The 23469-nt window shown below is 43.4% G+C and overlaps 1 protein-coding gene across 1 annotated transcript in view; it reads left to right on the top strand.

Annotated features, from left to right (window-relative positions):
- The window catches only part of LOC311240794 (dual specificity mitogen-activated protein kinase kinase 6-like), a 71322-nt gene that overhangs the window by 17222 nt on the left and 30631 nt on the right, over positions 1-23469 (top strand). Inside the window, exons 2-5 of the mRNA XM_084329378.1 lie at positions 2891-3062; positions 11444-11549; positions 12469-12517; positions 12729-12842. Coding sequence (XP_084185504.1) covers positions 3008-3062; positions 11444-11549; positions 12469-12517; positions 12729-12842 — 324 coding nt within the window. The 5' untranslated portion in view covers positions 2891-3007. The remainder of the gene's footprint in view (positions 1-2890; positions 3063-11443; positions 11550-12468; positions 12518-12728; positions 12843-23469) is intronic.

The raw sequence follows: 23469 nt of genomic DNA, 5'->3' as shown, positions 1-23469 counted from the left end.
AAAACCCGAAAATCGAAATATTGCTTTTTTTACTGCATTGAAATGTTATTTATCTGTTCCCTTATTTGCTAAACTTAATACAACTTGTAAATGAGTTAATGTTATTTGTCCGACAGTATTGTGTCCCAATGGGAGTCATTCTCTGTAGAGGTGGGAACTTAAAGCTCAATATAAGAACGGCCATGCACCACCACTCACAGAATCGAGAAAGAGCAATCAATCTGTCAATCCTTTCCGTGTCCGGGCCGGGTGAGGTTTCCCGTGTTGAGTCAAATTAAGCCGCAGGCTCCACTCCTTACATATGGTAATTAAACATTAAAACACATGCGGCTTATAGTCCAGTGTGGCTTATATATGTACACATCATTCAATTTAGCTGCTGCGGCTTATAGTCAGGTGCGGCTTATAGTGCGAAAAGTACGGTAGTTCAGCATGGGAAAATGTAACTAAGACCAAACTGACTGAATTAATGGTTTAAGAGGGGCAGCCCTAGCATCACCCTCCAGACACCATACATAGCTCACCTCACCATACTATGTCCACATTCAGAGGAACGGGAGATTTTTTTACCAACAATTTCAGACATTTTAAATAATTTTGAGAGAATCTTTATTGTAAACCCCTTAAATACAATCTAAAGATGTCTGAATAACACAAAATATAAAAAAAAAACTTTGTACGGGTGTTAATTTTGCAAAGATTTAAGCAAAGTGATAAATACTCTAAAAGGGGTAGCCTATAGTAGGTGAATAGTGAAACTATTTGTTAGCGACTACATTAGTGGTCAACTGATATTGGTTTTTCAATTACCAATATTTAGAGAGAAGGGTGGCCAATATAATACCTGTTTCTATTTTTGCATCTAATACAGTACTACAAATCAGATGTAAAATTCATTAAGTTCACTAATGTTAGCTATATTAGCTAGCTTAGCTGGTTGATGACATATAGGTTTGCACTTGCTAACATTAGCCTAAATAAACACGGAGTTAGTTAAAATTGTAGTTTTGCAGTATTTCTTTCCAATATCTAACTTTGGAGCCCTATTTAGCCCCCTTCCAGGTAGCTAGCATGAAGTGATTGGTATCAACGGATTCCTTCCAGTCTAGTTATGCCACCATTTTAGCTCTAGCATTAGAATTGAGTCTGCGAAAGATGGTAATGTCGGCAGCAGCCGTTAACATTAACGGTTGCCTGATTGTCTGGGGTAAATAAAAAAATATATATATTTGGGCAAGTGGAGTTTGCTTTTTGGTTGCCCGAACAGACAAGCAGGTTTTTGCAGTTTTTTTCTCTTCTCTTTCTTTTTGGTGTTTTGTTCGCTATTCACACTACATGAGATATATCTGTCCATAAATACTCAAATGTCGTTCCATTCTGCTCAGAACGCATTCTCTCTCTCCCCATCTCCAGCACGCAAACATGCAGCTGCCCAATCATACACTGACGAGCAGGGGTGCGTTGCTCATGGGACGGGGTTGCACGCTGTGCAACCGGCTATGTGAGCAGAAGCACGCGCACGCACATGCACGGATGTGCACGCACGTGCACACAGGAATGCGCTGCACTCGACTGATGCGCCAACTCGCTAAGTACCCACCTGGCTACTTTGCATAACAATAGCGCAGGTCGTCAGTAGGGCTGAACGATTAATCGATTTGAAATCGAAATCGCGATTTGGAATGATACAATTAGCAAATCGCAACAAAAAAAACGCAAAATCTTTACTTTAAAAAAAAAAAAATTATTATTTATTTAACCAGGAAGTTTGGGAGAGGGAAGTAAGGGGTTTTAGATTGTGTGTTGTGAAGTTTAGACTTCAGAGAGGGAGAGTAAAGTACAGAAAAAAAGGTACCGTTGGGTACCGGTATCGATTCCCAGGTAAAAAGAAAAAGTTTCAGGCTCGGTGTCCTGAAAAGACCCACCGCGTAGGCCAGATGCAAGCCGCATTTTACAATAAACCTCTGTGGGGCTGCTTAATTTTTTTTTTATAATTGCAAATTTTATCGCAATCGCAATATCTGTCAGAAAAATCGCAATTAGATTATTTCCCAAAATCGTGCAGCCCTAGTCGTCAGGTGTGTTCAAATACGTTCTCAAATACATTCACACAACTTGTGAATGAAATGTGTTACATTCCATTCGTAGAGGCAATTAGGCATCGTCTTTAGTCTGTGCGTATGCGAGTAGGGCTGCAACTAACGATTATTTTGGTAGTCGACTAATCTGTCAATAATTCTTTCGATTAGTCGACTAATCTAACGATTATTTCTGTCACACCCTCCATCTCTGCTTCCTGTGGGCGCGGTGTCTCCTTCTTCGGGCTCTTAGCAGACTTCTTAGGCCCTTATTACACACACTGTTTTTGTTTTCGTTTGAATACGTTTTGAATACGTTTGCTGTCCCTATTAGATAGAAATTACGTTTTGGCAGGAAAACGCGTTGCCCTAGCGGGAACGCTGAAAAGGTGTTTTCCTCGCCAAAACTCGCCGACAACGTGTCGTGTAATCTGCGCGGAGCCGTTGTTGCTCAACGCCCATGCGCAGTAGATACCGACACCTGCACGCCCTCACCAACGTCCGGTGACAACAGAGCTATAGCTGCAGCTACCATGTGTTGTCAAGTTATTGTTATAAGGACCCCAGTCCAAGCTACAACAGTCTGCATTCCCTTAACAATTGTTTGTATTGAGCCGTATTGTATTCAGGGAGCGAAATTAACTTTTTGACTCACCGGCCAGTGGCGGGTAGATGGGAAGAATCTACCCGCCAAGCATATTTCTTACCTGCCAACTTTTTTTTGATAAAAAAAAATATTATTTTATATAACATTTTTTTTTAATAAAATATATATATTATATAATCATACTTGTGATTGTGTTATCTGCGAGACATTGCCACCTCGCTGTCTGCAAACAGCTCCACTGTCTGTGTGTATACTCGAGTGGCCTCCAGCTCCAGCAAGGATTCTCCGGCGCTGCACCTGGACCCTAAACTCTACATTCAGCATGAAAGGATTCTCCTGCGCTGCACCTGGACCCTATTCAGCAGCCCTCATGCGATGTAAGCCAGGGACTCGAATACGCATGTTGTTGTTGTAGGACATTGATGCCAGGAGCTATCTGTAGCTACTGCTGGATGGCGTTGGGACAACGCCTCAGTGAACTATTTAGTTTACTGCGACATTTCGTAGTGACTAGTGAGCTACCTAGCCAACGGAGGTATTATGCACTGGACTATTGCTGGAGGATTTGTTGATGTCTGGAGCTATCAGTAGCTAGCCGGCTGGATAACGTTACACAATGCCTCATGTATTAAACTAAGTGAATAGTTGACTGGGTCATTTTGTAACGGTAGCTAACGTTATCTCACGAAGGTCCCACACTGACTAGACTAACGTCACGGTGACTCGGAGGCAATAGCCTCTGTTTACATGCAGGCATACAGAAACAGGTGGGGAGCAGCAGCAGCAGCAGTAGCGATGCGCGGTGCGCTGCATGTCTGTGCTGAGACAGCGAGTGAGAACTCCGCTAAAGAATTGGATCATGATTTTCGGTTTTCACATGACTATTTGATTGCCAGACCTCTATAGTACATAGACCTTGTCAGACCTCTCAGTGGGAGGCGCCAAACGTAAAAACTGAGCGCAAATGGCGGGTGGCGCTCTCTAGTTTCGGTCCCTGATTGTATTGTACCCATTCTGCGATATGTTAAATAAAGTTTACATCCATTCATTCTGCTAGCATTAACGATTGCATGAGCAGCTGGCTAACGTTAGCTACCTACCGTAGCTACCAGACCCTGTTAGCTCAGAGCTCATCTTTCAACATAACAAGCATTAAACAAAATGGCCCAGTCATCTATTCACCTTTGTTTAATACACAAGGCGTTGTCTCTAATGTTATCTAGCTACTGATCGCTCCCGATATCATCAGTTTGGTGCTGGCTGGCTAACGTTAGCTTCTAGCCACAATGCTATACTGTTATAATGGCATATTCCTATCGCGTTAGCATGTAAGCTAACAAAATCAGCGCCGATGAGATTAAACTCCGCTCTTGGTGGTCAATTGTGTTGATGATAGTTTTGTTTCATCAACAAATGAGAGGCGGAACACACAGTGAATGTATCCGTTTTGTTTATTGCACTTTTATTACACTTTGCTGAAAAATAAGTGCTGCATTGGCTAAAATAGCAGAGGCATTTAAAGATGGCGGCATGTTGACATTTCTTTGCAGGAAGTGTATTGGCACATTCAAGTTCTGATTGGTTGAAAATTGCCTTCAATGTTCGCCACCTACTGCCACCTACTGCTTTGGCAGTGTACTACATCACTGTGCTCAGGTGACAAAACAAAAGTTCTCAGGTTGCAAAACGAATGTCTGACTCGCCTACTGCTACGTTGCGACCTGGAAAAGCTAAACTCATCTGAAAACGAAACGAAAACATCAGTCAGTCTAACCGCAGCCTTAGCTTAATATAACAGACCGACAGTAAGTTTGGGGGAACTAATGGGATAACTGGGGTTGCAACAAAAGTGCAACTAGGGCTAAAAACATAATGAAATAAAATAATAATAATAAATAATATATCCTTCTTAGCAGACTTCTTAGCTTAACATCCCAGGGAACTAATGTGATAACTGGGGATGTTGTTTGCTCCTGACAAGAGTCTCTCAATGTCCAATCTGTTCCTCTGCTTTGTCTTCAGCTGGACCAGAGCTGAGAAGCCACTTTCACAAAGATAGGTAGTAAAAAAAAAAAAAAAAATTATATATACATACCGGTGTATATATATATATAATTATTATTATAATTTTTTTTATGACACATCGACGCAACAAATCGGCGTCGACAAGTTTTTATGATCGACGTTGTCGATTATGTCGACTAATCGTTGCAGCCCTATATGCGAGGGAACATTTATGCGCGTGCGTGCGTGCATGTGGCGTCATTAAAACACAGTGCAACCAGCTTTGAAATCAGCAACGCACCCCTGCTCACGAGTTGGCAAAATCGGCTGGTGATAAAGCATAGAGAAGGATTTCTAGCTGTGCCTAGCTGTGTGGCCCCTGTGCTGCAGGGACTGTATACAGAGCTGTGTGGCCCCTGTGCTGCAGGGACTGTATACAGAGCTGAGTGGCCCCTGTGCTGCAGGACTGTATACAGAGCTGAGTGGCCCCTGTGCTGCAGGGACTGTATAGAGCCGTGTGGCCCCTGTGCTGCAGGGACTGTATACAGAGCTGAGTGGCCCCTGTGCTGCAGGGACTGTATACAGAGCTGTGTGGACCCTGTGCTGCAGGGACTGTATACAGAGCTGTGTGGCCCCTGTGCTGCAGGACTGTATACAGAGCTGAGTGGCCCCTGTGCTGCAGGGACTGTATACAGAGCTGAGTGGCCCCTGTGCTGCAGGACTGTATACAGAGCTGTGTGGCCCCTGTGCTGCAGGGACTGTATACAGAGCCGTGTGGCCCCTGTGCTGCAGGGACTGTATAGAGCCGTGTGGCCCCTGTGCTGCAGGGACTGTATACAGAGCTGAGTGGCCCCTGTGCTGCAGGGACTGTATACAGAGCTGAGTGGCCCCTGTGCTGCAGGGACTGTATACAGAGCTGAGTGGCCCCTGTGCTGCAGGGACTGTATACAGAGCTGAGTGGCCCCTGTGCTGCAGGGACTGTATACAGAGCTGAGTGGCCCCTGTGCTGCAGGGACTGTATACAGAGCTGAGTGGCCCCTGTGCTGCAGGGACTGTATACAGAGCTGAGTGGCCCCTGTGCTGCAGGGACTGTATACAGAGCTGAGTGGCCCCTGTGCTGCAGGACTGTATACAGAGCTGAGTGGCCCCTGTGCTGCAGGACTGTATACAGAGCTGAGTGGCCCCTGTGCTGCAGGACTGTATACAGAGCTGAGTGGCCCCTGTGCTGCAGGGACTGTATACAGAGCCGTGTGGCCCCTGTGCTGCAGGGACTGTATCTACACAGAGGCACTTAATCTATTCCAATGTTCTCCAGAAACACACCATGGACAGGCCTCCTCTTCCCAAAAATATACACGTTTTTAGTCCATAATGAGCCGTTTGTTCACCAGCTCTGCGTTTTTCGAGACCACACGATTCTAATTGTACAGTAACTCAACTTGGCGCACACGCATTATGATGAAATAATGCCCAACAACTGGGTCGTTTAGCAGATTTTGCCTGTTGTAGGGCATTATTTTGTCATGCGCCAAGTTGATCAGAAGCATGCAGCCACGTAAACACAGAGCTGATGAACAAACAATTCATTATGGACTCATAAATCGACTATCTTTGGGAAAAGGAGGCGTTGGGCTGTCTGTGGTGAGTGTTTGGGGAAGATTGACTCCAGGTGGATCTCCTATTTTTTTAGTGAACCCGTTCCCGACTCGGTCCTTGTAGCACAGAGTCCGGTTCACATGGCTACGCTGGATTTGCACCATGTAGCAATGGTATAACATTAGACGTAACTAGTTTGGATGTCACAGAGTTGGGCTGTCAGAAAATGAACAGTGAACTATTATGATTTAGCCTAAAGTATGATTTTTACCACAACTTTAACACTAGAAAAGCCAGGCTTTCTATACTCTATACTGGAATTGGGACTGATGCCCAGTGGTGTTAGAAATCTGTCTAAACTCAGTGGAACACAGGGACAAAACCTATAAACTACTAAGCTATTATGTACTGCACAACTGTCCTCTGTTGACAGACAGACATAATGTACTTCCATTACCGAGCATGAGTAACGTCCTTATTCAGAAAAAATAAATAACGCACATCCTCTGTTCCTTGGTGCTGAGCCAAACTGTAAAAACAGTAGTACATGAAACAAGGCGGGGCTCGCAACTCACTTTTGATGCTCCAAGGTCTTTTAATTGTGACAAAAAAAGATAGCAGATACATACAACATTTCGACCCTTCCGGTCTTTTTCAAGTATGAGAAAAACTTTATATCATTAATACAAGGCGCAAATCCAGACAGTGATTCATCCCATTCAACTCCAAAAGCCAATCCATGAAGAAGCCAGAGTTGTATCCACACAACCCCAGCATAGGGACTGACTATAACACAGGGCTCCAGACTAACCTTTTCCATGAGGAGCACTTACTGAGAATTCTACGAGCACCAGCACAAAAGTTAGGCGCACCACTTAAATCGACAGTGTAGAGAGATACAAATGGAGCAGCAATTGCTGTAATCTATCGGATGGATTCTACTAGTTTGGAGAGTGTGTGGAGAGTGTACTGTTGGGCTAGCAAAAAAAAATAAAAAGCGGAATATAGTGTTCTGAGTGGATATTATTTTAGATCCACACCTAATTAGTCTCAGTTCCTTTTAAACATTTTTATTAAATCACCACAGCCTTATCTGGCCTACGTGGTGGGTCTGCTCGGGACACGGAGCCTGGAATTATATATAAAAAAAAAATTCTTATTCTATTTATTTTTGAGCTTTCTGTATTTTTCACACATCCCAATTTACTGTCATGCACTTGTCCTAATAAACTAACCTACACTGTAGCACTCAACACTTTGATGAACATTGTTACTCAGCTGATAGAGTTGTGCCCTTCCTGATGACTTGTCATACAGAACTTGTAAGTCGCTTTGGATAAAAGCATCAGCTAAATGACTAAATGTAAATGTAGTGTAACGTTTGGCTACTTAAAATCATTGAACGTAGAGAGAGGGAGAGAGAGACGGGCTCAGCCCCCCCTTTCCTCACTATTGGAACTCCGCTGTTTTCTCGCTGTGTCTGTGAATGTTTCCAGGGTTAGCTTAGTTAGCGTTAGCAGCTAACGTTAGTTTAGGTTTTCACCGTGACGGGGGCATACAGGAATGGCGAGGATGCAAAGCATGTTAGACGCATTGGACCCGTTGCTTGCAGAGTTTTCACTGCACATAGAAACAGCGCGAGACAAAAAAGCAGGGACTTATTTGCAAGGCACACTGGTGCGCCTAGTTATAATTTCAGTTGCACTGACTCAAATAGGTCGCAAAATGCGACCAAATAGGTGCACTCTGAAGCCCTGTAACATGACCTGTACTTGCCCCGATGGGCAAGTGCTTTTGAGACCTTAGTGTCAAGTGTCAACCCCTCGATATTTGGCAGATTCAAATAAAGTCTATCGGTCGACCACAAGACTGTAAATAATGTATTAGGCCTAACTGATTGACAGCATTCCAATTAGTGCATATCTGGCCATGTCCTATTGGCCATGTCCTAGTCCTCATACAGAGAGAGGACGTTATGTATTTTTCCTGTTAACCCTGTTAAAGGAGTCAATGTGCCGAGAAGAGGGGAGTTCTGGAGTATTTTGCTGTGTGTTCCTGGTAGGTCTACTGGTAGCTGTGTCATTCTGGCATGGACCCACGGCCTCTTGTGGGAAGTCCCTCGGCTCGTCACTGCCGGTAAAATGTGTTTATGAATGGACTGCTGTTACTGCTTTCACAGAGAAAGGTCCCAGAGCCTCTGTTTAAACTCTACAGCAGCGTACAGGCTTTAGTCTTCCAGATTTAATCTTCAAAAATAACATCATATAGGCTTAAATACGAGATGGTAACTACTAATGATGTTTTAAACGTGTTTGCACGAAAGGAAGGACGAATCTTTCACCCTCCTTCCCTCCTGTTCTCTCCATCTGACTCATCATACCAATCAGGGCTCTACAGTGCGACCAAATTGCTCGCATATGCCCCTAAAAATATTTGGATGCGAACGGTAAAAATCAATTACGCGCACGCTGTGCGAATACAGATTATAGCCTCTCGTCTTTTTTTTCCTCCGCTGCGAGATCGTTAAAAAACTACAAGTCCCACATTGCACTCAAGCCAACGGTCCAATCACAGTAGAGTGAAGTGACTGGTTTCATGGGAAATAAAGCAAATGACCAATCGGAAGCTCTCATTTTTCTTGTTTACTTCCTGAAACTCCGCGATCAGGGCTCTCGTTTTCCGAGACACCAACTTATTATAGTCGCTCTCTTACCAATAGCAATAGATTTTAGAACACCTAGATTTATCGATAGCAATAGTAATATAACGTTAATGCAACAAAACGAATGCCTTGCTTTGTTAATCATAACGTTGATGCAGTAGCGTATGTCGGTGTGTTGGCTGTAACGGACATGACAATAACATAACGTGTACACATTAAAATTGCGATAATCTATTCTAACATTTTCAAATCGATGCAGTTGAATTTCCCCCTTAGGATCGATGCATTGTTACACCCCTACACCAAAGTCACTGGCCCACTGTGTATCTGTGTGTATAATAACTTGGCTAGCGTTATCAACAGCAGAGGTGGGCAATGGGTCCAGCTGCAGCGCCGGAGTGCAAGCGATGTGATGTAATTGGCAGACTCGACTGTCAATCAATGGTCTACCTGACACGCAAACTCAAACAATGTTTCTGTACTGGAGGTGTGATTGATTGATTGATTGAAAACTTTATTAACAGATTGCAGAATGGGTACAATACAGTACAGCTCAATACACACAATTGTTAAGGGGATGCAGACCAGAGAAAGACTTTCGTCTTGTTTACATCAGGGTCCCCCATTTCAATTAATCAGGAAAGTGTACAGTAGGAAAGTGTACAGTATTTCAATAGGCAACCCTGAAAGGATTATTTTTCTAGAAGAGCAACACAGCCAAAACATAAGCATTGTATGCATAAAAGGGGCTAAAGTTAAGTGACTGAACCTTTTGTAGCAGTAGTTTGATTTGATAGTTTATTTGATAGGGACAGCACATGTTAATGAACATCAAGTACAAAATACAAAATGTAAACATGCAGGGTTGTAGCAAGAGCTAATTTACACACATGCACGCACAGTACAAATATACATTTATTTTTGAAAAAAAAATAAACTCTGTTACTTGAAATATTTTCACTGTGCTCCTAAATATTTTTGGGTGCTCCTAAATTTCTTTGTGTGCTCCTAAATTTTTTCATTTAGGAGCACCTGTGCCCCTAGTGAAAAAGGTTAGCGTAGAGCCCTGCCAATGCTGATTATGTTAGGGTTTGTAACCGACCTCAAACGCAACGGCACAGAGAGAGTTGTTCAGAGTTAGCCAAAGCAAGGGCGTATTTATTTCCAGAGTTACAAGATGGAATGAAGTTGAGCAACCGAACAAACGGGGAATCTGGCATGTGAAGATTGTTGCGGCTCTGCAGATACTCCCAGTAGGTGGTGGTGAGGAATTGGCTTGTGACGTCTGAAGCGGCTCTGCAGATCCTCCCAGCTTTCACTCCCGGTGGAAACGGAGAGAGAGAGAAATCAGAGTTAGCCCAACGCACAACAGAAGCAGAGAGGTGACTGATCCAGTATATATCCAAGTGACTTGATCTTCGGTGTACCACACACAAGTTAGCAGAGTCCAGAGAAAAAACAATACGGTAATCCAAAGTGTAAATCCAACACAAAAATAGGTGAGAACAAACAAAAACGGGATCTCTTCGGTGTTTCACAAACACACAAAAAACTGATGAACCAAAAAGAACTGTTTCCAAAAACTCACCAGAGCGCAACGCGTAAAGCGGGCAGATAACGAGGCGCAGCTCCGAACAGGGAAACCAGGTTCTCCACAGGGATTCTCCACGAAAGTCCTGGAGAGCAAAAGACAGGAAACAGCGACGGGGAAGGCAGGCAAATGCAGGAGTAATTCAGAACGATCCAACATCGATAGTAGGGGGATCAGAGTATATAAAGCCACAGGGCGCTGATTACAAGCTGTGACAGCTGCGGGATGAAATTGATACTTGCTCCAGAAGCGTGTGGCGGGGAAAGCACCAATCAACACGGCACCTTACAGGAACGGAGCGTGTGGCGGGGAATGCAATTAATCAACAAAGTACCTTAAAGGAACGGAGCGTGTGGGTGGGGAGCGGACCAAACCTCACAGATTAGTCATTTACAGTAGGCCTACCTTCTATTGTTGGACCTCAGCCTTGAATACACCCAATGTCCTGTTGGATAACAAATTATTTTGGAATAGTCTGGTTAAACACAAAAATACTGTACAGCTTAAAAACTTTTGATGATAAAGAAAATAATTGACCAGAGTAGTTACTAGGAATTTAAGGAATTTCATTGTTATTCTTTAGGCAAATATTTGAATTAGATATATATCAAACATTGTATATTATTTTGAACACTGTTCAATTAGATTTATTGAGATACTAATGGGTATGCAAGTGAGATGGGACAATCAGCACCAACTAAGTTTTAGTTCATAGTATCTCGTTTATAAAAGTAGGTGAACATATTAACTTTGTAACATCAATGATACATTTACAGATGGATGCAGCTGGATTTTCTGCTTTCACTACAATGCATCAGTTCTTCTTTTAACACCCATAGAGGATGTAACACATGTAGCTTTTCTCCGGTGCAGCTAATGTGTGTCATGTCTCCTTCCTCTGCCAGGGAAGAAGAAGAACCCAGGGCTGAAGCTCTCCGGGAGAGAAGGGAAGAAGAAGAACCCAGGGCTGAAGCTCTCCGGGGCCGTGTTTGAGCCACAAGCAGTCGCAGCGTAGGTGCCTCCTCTACTACTGGGTGCTACTGGGCAGAGGCAACACATAGGCTACATAGGGAGGTGTAGTGGTTACGTCATTGCCGTTTTTCCATGTTCCACCCTCTGTCCAATGCAATGTATTTCCCCATTGCCCATTTCTAAATCGTCTTGTTTAAAACAAATAAAGCATTAACATTTGCATGGTGTACCTTTCTGTGCGTATTCATCCACAATCTATAGCTCAACATGAAAATATTCGCAATTAATCATAAAAGAAATCGCCAAATTTTATTTCAACCAAAAATGCATAATGTTAGTGATGGAAGGGAACAAATGTTTGTGCAAAAATGGAAAGCTTTTCAATTTCCATGCGGCAGAATTGTTACAATAGCCGATAATCCATTTTCCCAATGATAAATCCCTATACGGGTGGACCTCGCAGGCGGTCCAAAGCGACGTCAGACTACACCTCCCTTGTCCTATATATAAGATACAACAGGACTTTATTATCCCTAGGGGAGCGGGAGCCAGTGAAATAGGGGCAGTGAAATCAGTTTCTGTGGGGGGAACCACTGCCCCCTGTGTTACTTTTGTGTTACTGCAGTTAGGAGAGGCTGCGGAGAGGCTGCGGAGGAGCGGGTTGGATGGGGATGAAACTGACACATGATTTTATTGCAATTGATTGTGTGGTGGTGAAGGAGGCAATTTCCACCCTACATTGCGCAGAGCGCTTTGAGTGTCTAGAAAAGCGCTATATAAATGTAATGAATTATAAACTGACTATATCATTTGATACTATCTAATTTCTAATTCAATATTTTCATTAATTTCCAATAGATCTTATGAATCAATTATAAGCTAATGATGCAATTTGTAAATTGACTCCATATGCAGTTTTTGCTCCGTGTTTGTTAACTTCTAATGTCTCCTACTGCAGGGCCCCTCGCGATCTTGACTCTAAAGCTTGCGTCACGATTGGAGATAAGGTGAATATGGTGTTGTGTTCTCTCCTCTTTAACTCTTCTTCTGCAGACCTGAATAAAGCTGACCTGTTTCCGTCCGTCCTCTCTCTCTCTCTCTCTCTCTCTCTCTCTCTCTCTCTCTCTCTCTCTCTCTCTCTCTCTCTCTCTCTCTCTCTCTCTCTCTCTCTCTCTCTCTCTCTTTTTTTTTCTTTCTTTCTTTCTTTCTTCCGTCCAGAACTTTGTGGTGAAGGCGGATGACTTGGAGCAGATTGCAGAGCTGGGGAGGGGAGCGTACGGGGTGGTGGACAAGATGAGACATCTGCCCAGTGGTGTTATCATGGCCGTCAAGGTAGGCTGGCTCCCCGCTGCTCAGGTTACATGACTTGGCTGCTCGCTAGATAGTCCCGGTTTTTTAAATAGTGCTATGAGTCATAGCTGTACTCGGTATGCACTGCAGAACTCAAAATGAGCTTTTCCTCTGGCACTACCAACTTTCTCAGTTGTTTGCATCAGCACATGATTTGGGTGCACCTATTATTATTATGATTATTGTTTTTGTTGTTCTTTCTGCCATGCAATATTTGCATGACTAATGAGTAATTACATACTGTAATTTCTTTAAAATTAGAATTAGCAATGGCTGATATAACAGGATAACTCCTTTTTCAGAAAAATATATAGAAAGAAAAAAAAGTTTATGACTATTTCATTCTCCATCGTTGAGCGATTACTTTCATCTAAACGCTGAAATGCATGTCGGAAGGAGCTCAAGGTTTTGGGTCATGCATCATCAATCCCTACACAGGTTTTGTGTTTGTAGTTTATAGCATCTCCTGGCAGGGATAAAGCAGTGCACCGTTTCTATAGTTGCCAGTTTCAAAGCTTCACTCTGAAACTGCGTTGATCCGGTACCAAGTGTAGAGTTGCCTGCCTGACTGTCCACATTGCTTACAATGCACACACATCGCTTTCTCTTCATAAATTAACCACAGCAGTTTAAAGGTCTTTGCAGACGGTAAGCAACACTCCGCCTGGATGCCCACTTGTATCGATTGAATATTTATATGACTCATTTGATTTATTAGGACAACGTTGTCTACTAACTATGGATGGGTGTGATTCTGTTACACATTCTGTGTGCTTAAACCTTGAACAGTTAACATGCATGATCTAAACAGAGACATTGACCCAGAGAGGAATTTCTTTAATAATGTGACTAGTAATTGCTGCTACTACACCGATGACCAGTTCAAGGGAAAATTCCAACTTGAACACAACATATCGATCATACATTTCAATAGCAGGAGTTTATATGCTAATTTTAATAAGATTAAAGATTATATTGAACAGTTCACCAAACCATTCAGCATAATTGCAATATCGGAAACCTGGATCAACATGGAGAAAGGGGTGGATTTTGAGTTGGAGGGATATCATTTTAATTACATGAATAGAGTAAATAAAAAGGGAGGGGGAGTAGGACTATATGTAGACAGAAGGTTAAAGTTCAAGATAGTTGAAAGTATGACGATGGTAATTGACGATTTATGTGAATGTATTGCTATTGAAATTGACATGGGAAAAAGGAAGAACATCATTGTCAGTTGCATTTACAGAGCTCCCAGCTCTAGCATAGAAAGATTCAGAGAAACAATGGAAGGTATGACTACAAACACTGACCAGAAGGTTACTTTTATTTGTGGTGATTATAATATAGATTTTTTAAATCCTAACAAACTATCATTAGAATAGAATAGAATAGAATAGACTTTTAATTGTCATTGCACAGTATACAACGTAATTTCAGGGGAGCTCCCACAGACCGTAGTACAATATATACATACATAAACACATAACACATATAACACTGTACATAACAGAATATTTTAAATAATAAAGTGCATGATGGGTGGTAATCAGTGATTATCAAGTCCAGGTAAGTGCACGGTGCACGTGAGGGGACAGTCAATGAGCGTTTAACAGTCTGACTGCTTGGGGGAAAAAGCTGTTCTTAAATCTTGAACTCTTGGCATGTATGGACCGGTATCTCCTCCCTGAGGGAAGGAGCTGAAAGAGGTGATGTGCTGGGTGAGACTGGTCCTTGATGATACATTTGGAGCGGTGGAGTCGCGTGGGTAAAATAACAGGGGAAGCCAAAAAAAAATTATAAAAAAAAAAATTATTAAATATTTTTATTAATAATTTTTTTTTTTTTTTTTTTTTTTTTTTTTAAGTCAAGCAGTCACCATGTACACTACAGTATGGCTCGGCGGCCAGTCAAACGTTCTTTTTATTTATTTAACAGATTGCAGAATGGGTACAATACAGTACGGCTCAATACACACAATTGTATAAGGGGATGCAGACCAGAAAAAGACGTTTGTCTTGTTTACATCAGGGTCATTAATACTGCTGGAGCATTGGTTAATTTTTGGTCCGATCTTTCCTTGCGCGATTTTGCGCGCCGCGTGGGAGCAAATTCGAGACACATATTCGGTTGCAAAAAGGTGTCCCACGGTCTCCTCTATGGCCGTGAATATTTTCACGCGGATCGGAATCACGGCGCGCCCGTGGGACACTTTTCCGTTTCGGCGAGTTTATTCCACGCTTTCTGTTTTCCTTTTCTAAGCATTTTAGGGGCTACATGTGAATCAGTAAAAGTTGCGGGACGCCCAGATGTTTCCACGATAGAAAGCTCGCGTGGATCCCATAATAGGCTCACTTAATACAGCGTTTTTAAAATCACGCGACATTTTCAGGGTCGCGAGCCGACCTTTTCCCCTCGTTTTCGATGATGGAAGTGATTTAGGAAAAGCTTCGGCACGCCGAGAGGTCCCCGTGGATTTAATCTCGCGAGGATCGGGGCAATATTCGGCCCGTGGGAACAGTTACGGGTTAATACAATGTTCAGAGTGCAGAGGGGAAAATATGCTGAGTGTTTTCCTCTCAGCCCCGTTTTAAACTTTTAGGGTGTGGCAGTCAGCTCGAATCTGATTGGCTAGGATCGGATTTGGACTCTATAATGCTGGAAGCCTGGAGAAAGAGACCTACCATCTGCCTCCTCTCCTGCTGCAGTGAGCATAGTGAGGCTGACAGTGTGTTAGAGGGAGTGAGAAGGAGAAGAGGGAGACATTTAAAAAAAAATAAAAAAAATATAACACAGATGCACAGATGAAAAAGAATGTAAACTATATTATTATTTTTTTTTTTTTTCATATTTCATATTTGATATTAATTCATATTTTAATATTAGGGAGGCATGGCTTCCGTTGGCTTCCATAAGGATTCGCCACTGCGGTGGAGGCAGCGGGAGGTGAAGACGGAGGTGATGTTTGGTAGAGGAGTCCCGACGATCCTGCCTGCCGCCTTCACCACCCTCTGTAGAGCCTCCTGCTCTGCCTTTGTGCAGCTGGAGAACCACACACACACTGTAGGTCAGCACACTCTCAACCGCACAATGATAAAAGTTGACAAGGAGATTTCGTGGCAGGCCAGCCTGCTTCAGCTTCCTTAGATAGTATAGGCGTTGCTGAGCTTTTCCGATCACTGAGGCGGTGTTGGTGCTCCAGGACAGGGTCTCACTCACACTGAGACCCAGGAACTTGAACTCAGTGACCCTCTCCACTACCTCGTTGTTGATGAGCAGAGGGGAGTGGTCAGGCCTTGATCTTCTAAAATCCACTATGATCTCTCTTGTTTTCTTTATGTTGAGCGCCAGGTTGTTGTCACACCAGGCTGTAAGGTCTTCCACCTCCCTCCTGTAGGCAGACTCATTGTTTTTTGTTATGAGACCCACAACTGTGGTATCGTCTGCGAACTTGATGATGTAATTGGAGGGGTAGGAGGGGGAACAGTCATGTGTGAGCAGGGTGTACAGTAATGGGCTGAGTACGCAACCCTGCGGGGAGCCGGTGCTGAGAGACAGGGTGGACGAGGTGTAGTTGCCCAGCCTGACGGCTTGTGTGCGGTTTGTGAGGAAGTCCAGCACCCAGTTATACAGTATATTACACAGACCCAGGGTTTGGAGTTTACTGATGAGTTTACGGGGGAGTATAGTGTTGAAGGCAGAGCTATAGTCGACAAAGAGCATTCTTACGTAGGTGTTTTTCTTCTCTAGATGTTCTAGGGCGGTATGAAGCACAATGGCTATAGCATCTTCAGTTGATCTGTTCTGCCTATAAGCAAACTGATATTGGTCAAAGGAGGCCGGGATGATGGATGTGATGTGTTTCCTGACTAGTTTCTCTAGACATTTAGCAGGGAGGGGGGTGAGTGCCACGGGTCTGTAATCATTCAGGCACGTGACAACTGACTGCTTGGGTACTGGTATAATTGTGGATGTTTTGAAGCATGCTGGGACATATGATAATAGCAGGGAAAGATTAAATATATCTGTGAAGACCTCCATCAGCTGGTCCGCACACTCCTTCAGTATGCGGCCCACCACTCCATCAGGTCCCGCTGCCTTCCTTGGGTTGGTATTCCGGAGGCAACACCTGACTTCATGGTGGCTCAGGACGGGGGCTGTGCCGCTGCGGGGGAGGGGCTGCACTACTTGGTCCCTGTTTGCTCTGTCGAACCGGGCATAGAAATGGTTCAACTCCTCGGTTAATGTGACAGAGCTATTTATGGGTGATGTTGTCCCCTTGTAGTCAGTGATGGCTTTAATGACTGTAGTGCATGACTGTAGTGGTGCATGACCGTAGTGGTGTAGTTATCTAATGCCGCTCTAGGATCTACCTGCGGCCCTCTGTCCTTGAAGGTGTCCCATTCAGTCACCTCGAGAATAATTTAAGGATGCAATGTATAGTAGGAGTCTATATCCTATTATTACAAAACCGAGTAGAATTACATGTCACTCAGCAACATTAATAGATAATATACTTACTAATAATTTAATAGATAATATAGAGAGTGGACTATTAATAAACAACATTAGTGACCATTTACCGGTGTTTGTAGTCTATCATTGTGATGTTAAAGTGGTTGATAGTAAAGTAATCATGCAAAGGAGATTAAGAACGGAGGACACTTTAAATAGGTTCAGAAAAGAACTATTATCACAGGATTGGAGAAATGTATATGAATCAATAGATGTGGATTCTGCTTATGATTCTTTTCTGAATATGTTCCTGCTGTTATATGACAGAAGCTGTCCAATGCAGCAAAGTAGAACAAATGCAAAAAAATCTGACAAACCCTGGATTACGGGAGGTCTGTTGAATGCTTGCAAAAAAAGAACACCTTATATAGAGAATTTATAAAGCATAGAAATAAAGAGAAAGAAATTAAGTATAAACTATACAAAAATAAACTAACTGATATTGTTAGAAAATGTAAGAGAGTACTATAATAATGTATTAGAAAAAAATGTAAATAACATAAAGGGAACATGGAATATATTAAACTCAATTATAAGAAATAAAGCAACTAGTTCTGGCTTTCCAGATTAATTTATAGATGAGGGAAAGTCAGTAAGTAATAAAAATGAGGTGGCAGAAGGATTCAACAGATTATTTGTGAATGTGGGGTCTAAATTGGCAGAGGAGATAACCCCGCCACAAGGGGGAGGTGTTTCTAATTATTTTGATGAAAGAAACCCAAGTACTATCTTCTTGAGAAAAATTGATAAAAATGAAATTATGGATACTGTGAACAATTTTAAGAATAAAACATCAACATATTGGAACGGCATTGACATGACCTTAATTAAGCAAGTAATAATAGTCATAGCAGACCCTTTAGTGCATAATTGTAACTAGGGATGTCCGATATTATCGGCCTACCGATATTATCGGCCGATATCGGCATTAAAATGTGATATCGGAAAATATCGGTATCGGTAAAAAAATAAAATAAAAATAAAAGTATTATTATTTAATTCTTTTTACATTTCTATAACCTTTATTTACCCAGGCAAGCAAGTAAGAACAAATTCTGATTTAATTTATTGTCAAAAGTATGCATAATGTTGTGTTAATTCCACAACAAGAGATATGTAATGTTAATTACCTGAAATTCAAAAAAAATTGGGGGGGGGGGGGGGGGGGACCCTGCATATATCGGTATCGGTTGGTATTGGTTGATATCGGTATCGGAAATTAAGAGTTGGACAATATCGGTATATCGGTATCGGTAAAAAAGCCAATATCGAGCATCCCTAATTGTAACCTCTCATTCAAACTGGGTGCCTTCCCCACCAAAATGAAAACTGCAAAAGTGATACCGATCTTCAAAGCCGGTGAGAAAAATCTATTCACCAATTACAGGCCGGTTTCTCTCCTTTCTCAGTTCTCAAAGATAATGGAAAAGGTATTTGCTGCACGATTGGACAGTTTCATTGATAAACACGCATTACTTATAGACAGTCAATTAGGGCTGCAACTAACGATTATTTTGGTAATCGACTAATCTGTCGATTATTTTTTCTATTAGTCGACTAATCTAACGATTATTTTTGTCATTCGATTAGTCGACTAATCTAACGATTATTTTTGTCATTCGATTAGTCGACTAATCTAACGATTATTTTTGTCATTCGATTAGTCGACTAATCTAACGATTATTTTTGTCACACCCTCAATCTCTGCTTCCTGTGGGCATGGCTCCTTCTCCAATGCATGTTTTACCTCACATGCTCAAGTCTGCACACCTCTGAATGTCACCCTGTTGTCCAGTCCCTCTGCCTTAACAGTTAACTTAACATAACATGATGATCCCATAGCAAATTAAAATAATGACTCATGAAACATTTGAATTTGGATCTTAAGCAACTTTAAATCAAAATGTATTTGAACAATACAACAATCACTCATAACAAAATAAATAAATGAAATAATACAAATTAAAGTGGAAGTGTTTAAACAACAAGAAAATATATATAGCAGACTTCTTAGCTTAACATCCCAGGGAACTAATGGCATAACTGGGGATGTTGTTTGCTCCTGACAAGAGTCTCAAAGTCTGGGGTGATGGTAGACAAAGCAACTCTGAGGTCATGCTCAATGTCCAATCTGTTCCTCTGCTTTGTCTTCAGCTGGACCAGAGCTGAGAAGCCACTTTCACAAAGATAGGTAGTGCAAAAAAGAAAAAAGATTTTTTTTTTCTTTTTTCTATTAAACTTTGGCCATTCCGCTGGCTCTTTTTTGCGTTTATCGCATTTACTCTGGTCAAGAATGACCGACAGAAACAGGTTGAATGGGGGTACAGATGGGGGGAAGACACTCTGAGAAAGGCACGGCTGCAGTCCGGGAATCGAACTTGCTAAACCCCAGATCCGTGACGAGCACGGTTGTCCCCGGCGCCGAAATAGCGCTCGAGGTACGCGGTGAGCTACTGGAGCTCCCCAAGATTTTTTTTTTATGACTAATCGACGCAAAGATTCTGCGTCGACGAGTTTTTATGATCGACGTCGTCGATTATGTCGACTAATCGTTGCAGCCCTACAGTCAATATGGATTTAGATCGAATCATTCAACGTCATTGGCACTAATGGACCTAGTAGAAGAACTGACAAGCATAATTGATAATAAGAAGTTTGCAATAGGGGTCTTCATAGATCTGAAGAAGGCGTTTGACACTATAAATCATGATATTCTGCTACTAAAATTGGAAAGGTATGGGATCAGAGGAGTAGGGCTCAATTGGTTAAAGAGTTACTTAGAACAAAGACAACAGTTTGTGCAGTTGGTAGCCCCTTTCGTGACTGCGGTGCTGGGGCTCTATTGCAGTCACTCTCAGGTAGACCGTGACCAGTTTAAAAAGAAACTACCAAGCGTGATCGGGGGGCTCGGGTGTGTCAAAAATATATTGGATATGAATTTCAAAGATACCCAGCGTACAATATGGGTTTAACACAGCTTTACAGTGGGGTCTGGAAGCTCGGAGTTGCTAATAAACAGTTTAAATCATTGTTACAAAGCGAGTGTTACTTACAGAGCGAGCCGTGTATTTCCGCCATTGGTGTCACCGCGCATGCGCACCAGGCAGCCAAATGCACACCAACTCATTAATAAAGCTACAAGCATTGAAATGTATGGACCTAGTGGATTACAAAACTGCCCTCATTGTATACAAAGCCAGATATAAACTAATCCCAGGCAACATTCAAAAATGGTTCAGAGACGGGGAAGGAGAATATAACTTAAGAGGGAGAGGGAATCTTAAACAACCAATGGTAAACACCACGCTGAAAAGCATGTGCATATCGGTGTGTGGAGTGAAGTTGTGGAATAATTTACCTGAATACATCAAACTGAGTAAACATGTGGCACAATTTAAAAAGCAGCTAAAAAAATACACATTGGAAAAATACAGAAATGAGTATTGAGGATAAACAAAGTTATGTTATATTGTGTATGTAGTGCTGTACTATATTCACTGCTGTCAAGTGAATCAAGTTTATTTTCTTGTAATCTTTTAATATAAGTAAAAGTATATTCTATATTGTAATACACTAAATTATGTTATATCTAGTAAAATGTATGGAAGAACAAATATAAATGTAAGGGGGTAGGGATCAATAAGCTTAGCTTCCCTCTACTCCTTTTTTGGACATATCTGCTAACCAAACACATTGCTCTTGACCTTTTGTTTATAATTCCTTCTTTTTTTCTTTTTTTAATGTTTTTTCTTTTAATGTTTTTTTAATTTGTTGCTATGATTGTTCGGTTCGACGGAACAAGATATCGTGAGTTGTTTGGAGAAATATGGAGAATAACATGTCCAAAAATAAACTTTTTCATTCATTCATTCATTCATTCATTCATTCATTCATTCATTCATTCATTCATTCATATCCAAGTCTCTACCGGGAGCTTGGTGTGTCTTGGCGAGGGCTCGTATGGAACGCACAATAATTTTAAGGGGCGAGCGGATGCTTTCGTTTCCATATTCCCAGTTTCGGGATTGGCTCTCACATATTCAAATGTAGCAGAGACAAGACTGCCTACATAACGATAGGTTATGTAGATAACCTAGTTATATTAGTATTGGCTGAGCGTCCCGCTCTGAGCCTTATGAGATATCCCTTATCTCCTATGATACCTATTGTATCTCCCACGAACAAAAACACATGCACCCCACCTGTATGGGGCCCCGCCCCCATGGTGGCACCGCCCATATAGCAGTGACTCTAGTCACCAAACACCCTTCCTCGCCAAAACCCGTCCCAGGAAAAGATCCCTCAAGAGGGAACTCAGGGCCGCGCAGAGCGGGACGCTCAGCCAATACTAATATAACTAGGTTATCTACATAACCTATCGTTATATATCGTATTTGCTTCGCGTCCCGCTCTGAGCCTTATGAGATAATGGGGAAGAGCGGACGCGAGGCCCGACAAATGTACCCCCTGAGGACCCGTAAGCCCACATCAAGGGGTGCGGGGAGCCCTGTCACCCCATCCTTCCTAACGAAGGGGGGGCGCAGTCAACTCCACCTGAATGCGAACAAGAGGGAACTAGAACCCCTTGAACACACCGTACAGGCGGAACCACGTGTGACCCAACACACTGTGGCCCATACCCATACACTCCTGCTACCCGACCAAAGGACAGTGCCTTACCAGCACGAGCCCCACCGTAACAGACAAAGCTGGTCGGTAACCCTGAAGTCCTGAGTACGGCTGAGGTAAATCCCCAAGCACGGACTGGACATGACGGGTGAAGGCCCGCATCTAACTCACTAGTGTGAGGAGGAGGACGAAACGCCTGAACCACAATATCCCGGGAGCGGAAGGAACTCCGGATATTCTTAGGCACGAAAGCAGGATTAGGTCGCAGAGTGACACCGCAATCGGTCCGAAAAGACAGGCACTCTGGACGTACCGAGAGAGCACAGAGCTCACCTACGCGTTTAGCGGAAGTGACAGCCAGTAGGAACGCGGTCTTGAAGGACAGCTGTCCCAACGGCGCCTGCTCGAGCGACTCAAACGGGGCCAAGGACAACCGACCGAGGACCAATTGAAGATCCCAAGTCGGAGCTAAGGAGCGTTGCACCGGCTTAACGCGTCGAGCGCCAAGCAGGAAACGCTTCACAAGAGGGTGGCTGAACAAGACATCCCCTCAAACCCCTCATGATAGGAGGATATAGCCGCTGCATATACCCTCACCGTCGAAGCCGACAGTCTATCAAGGAGAGACTGGAGGTAACTAAGGACAGCATCCAGGGGGCAGGAGACTGAGTCCCGGCCCCCCGCCTTACACCACACTTGGAACATACGTCATCTGCCCGCGTAAGCGCGACAGTGGAGGGAGCATGCGCATTCCAGATGGTAACACCATCAGGATCAAGAACCTGCGCCCCTCAACGTACCCGTCCCAACAACTGACCTAACAGATGTATGGGGAAGAATCCCTGGCGGCACGGCATCGGTCCCAGACCTGCCTGGCCATGTCCAGACGTAATCCTCACCCGTCAGGATGAGGACCGCCCCGCGACAGTACCTCTGCACCCACATTCTCCCTGCCGGGGATGTGGGGAGCCCTCAGGCCGCGCAGATGGAGGACGCCCATAGCCAGCCGCCCGCCGCCTGGTGCAGACAGGGGGAGCGTACTCCTCCCTGTCTGTCGATACACGACACTGACGTCGTATCGTCCGTCCTGATCAACACCATTTGCGGACCAGAAGGACCGCTTTCAACACCAACACATTGAACGTAGCGCGTTTGCCAGCTGCCCCCTACTGCGTTGGCCCGACGCGTCACCAGCAAGGGAGGCGTCGGTGAAAACGCGACGTGAGACAGCGCCGTAACCGTCCTAGGACGGAACCTCCCGAGCGTGTTGACAACACGCTCTGAGATGGATGCCCATAGCCCTCCAACCGTTGACTGGGAAGAGGAGTACTCTACATCCAGTCTACAGCAACCCCAGGCTGGTAGAGACCTGCCTGGTACGAGACCTGACGATCCACCTTGACCGCAAAGGACCAGAACGTCATCAGGGCAGAACACTCCGTAACCCCGGACGACGCAGAGGCCC

The sequence above is a fragment of the Notolepis coatsorum genome, assembly GCF_963971535.1.
Source record: "Notolepis coatsorum genome assembly, chromosome: 14".
Taxonomy (NCBI): domain Eukaryota; kingdom Metazoa; phylum Chordata; class Actinopteri; order Aulopiformes; family Paralepididae; genus Notolepis; species Notolepis coatsorum.
This window is presented reverse-complemented; position numbering and strand designations above follow the sequence as displayed.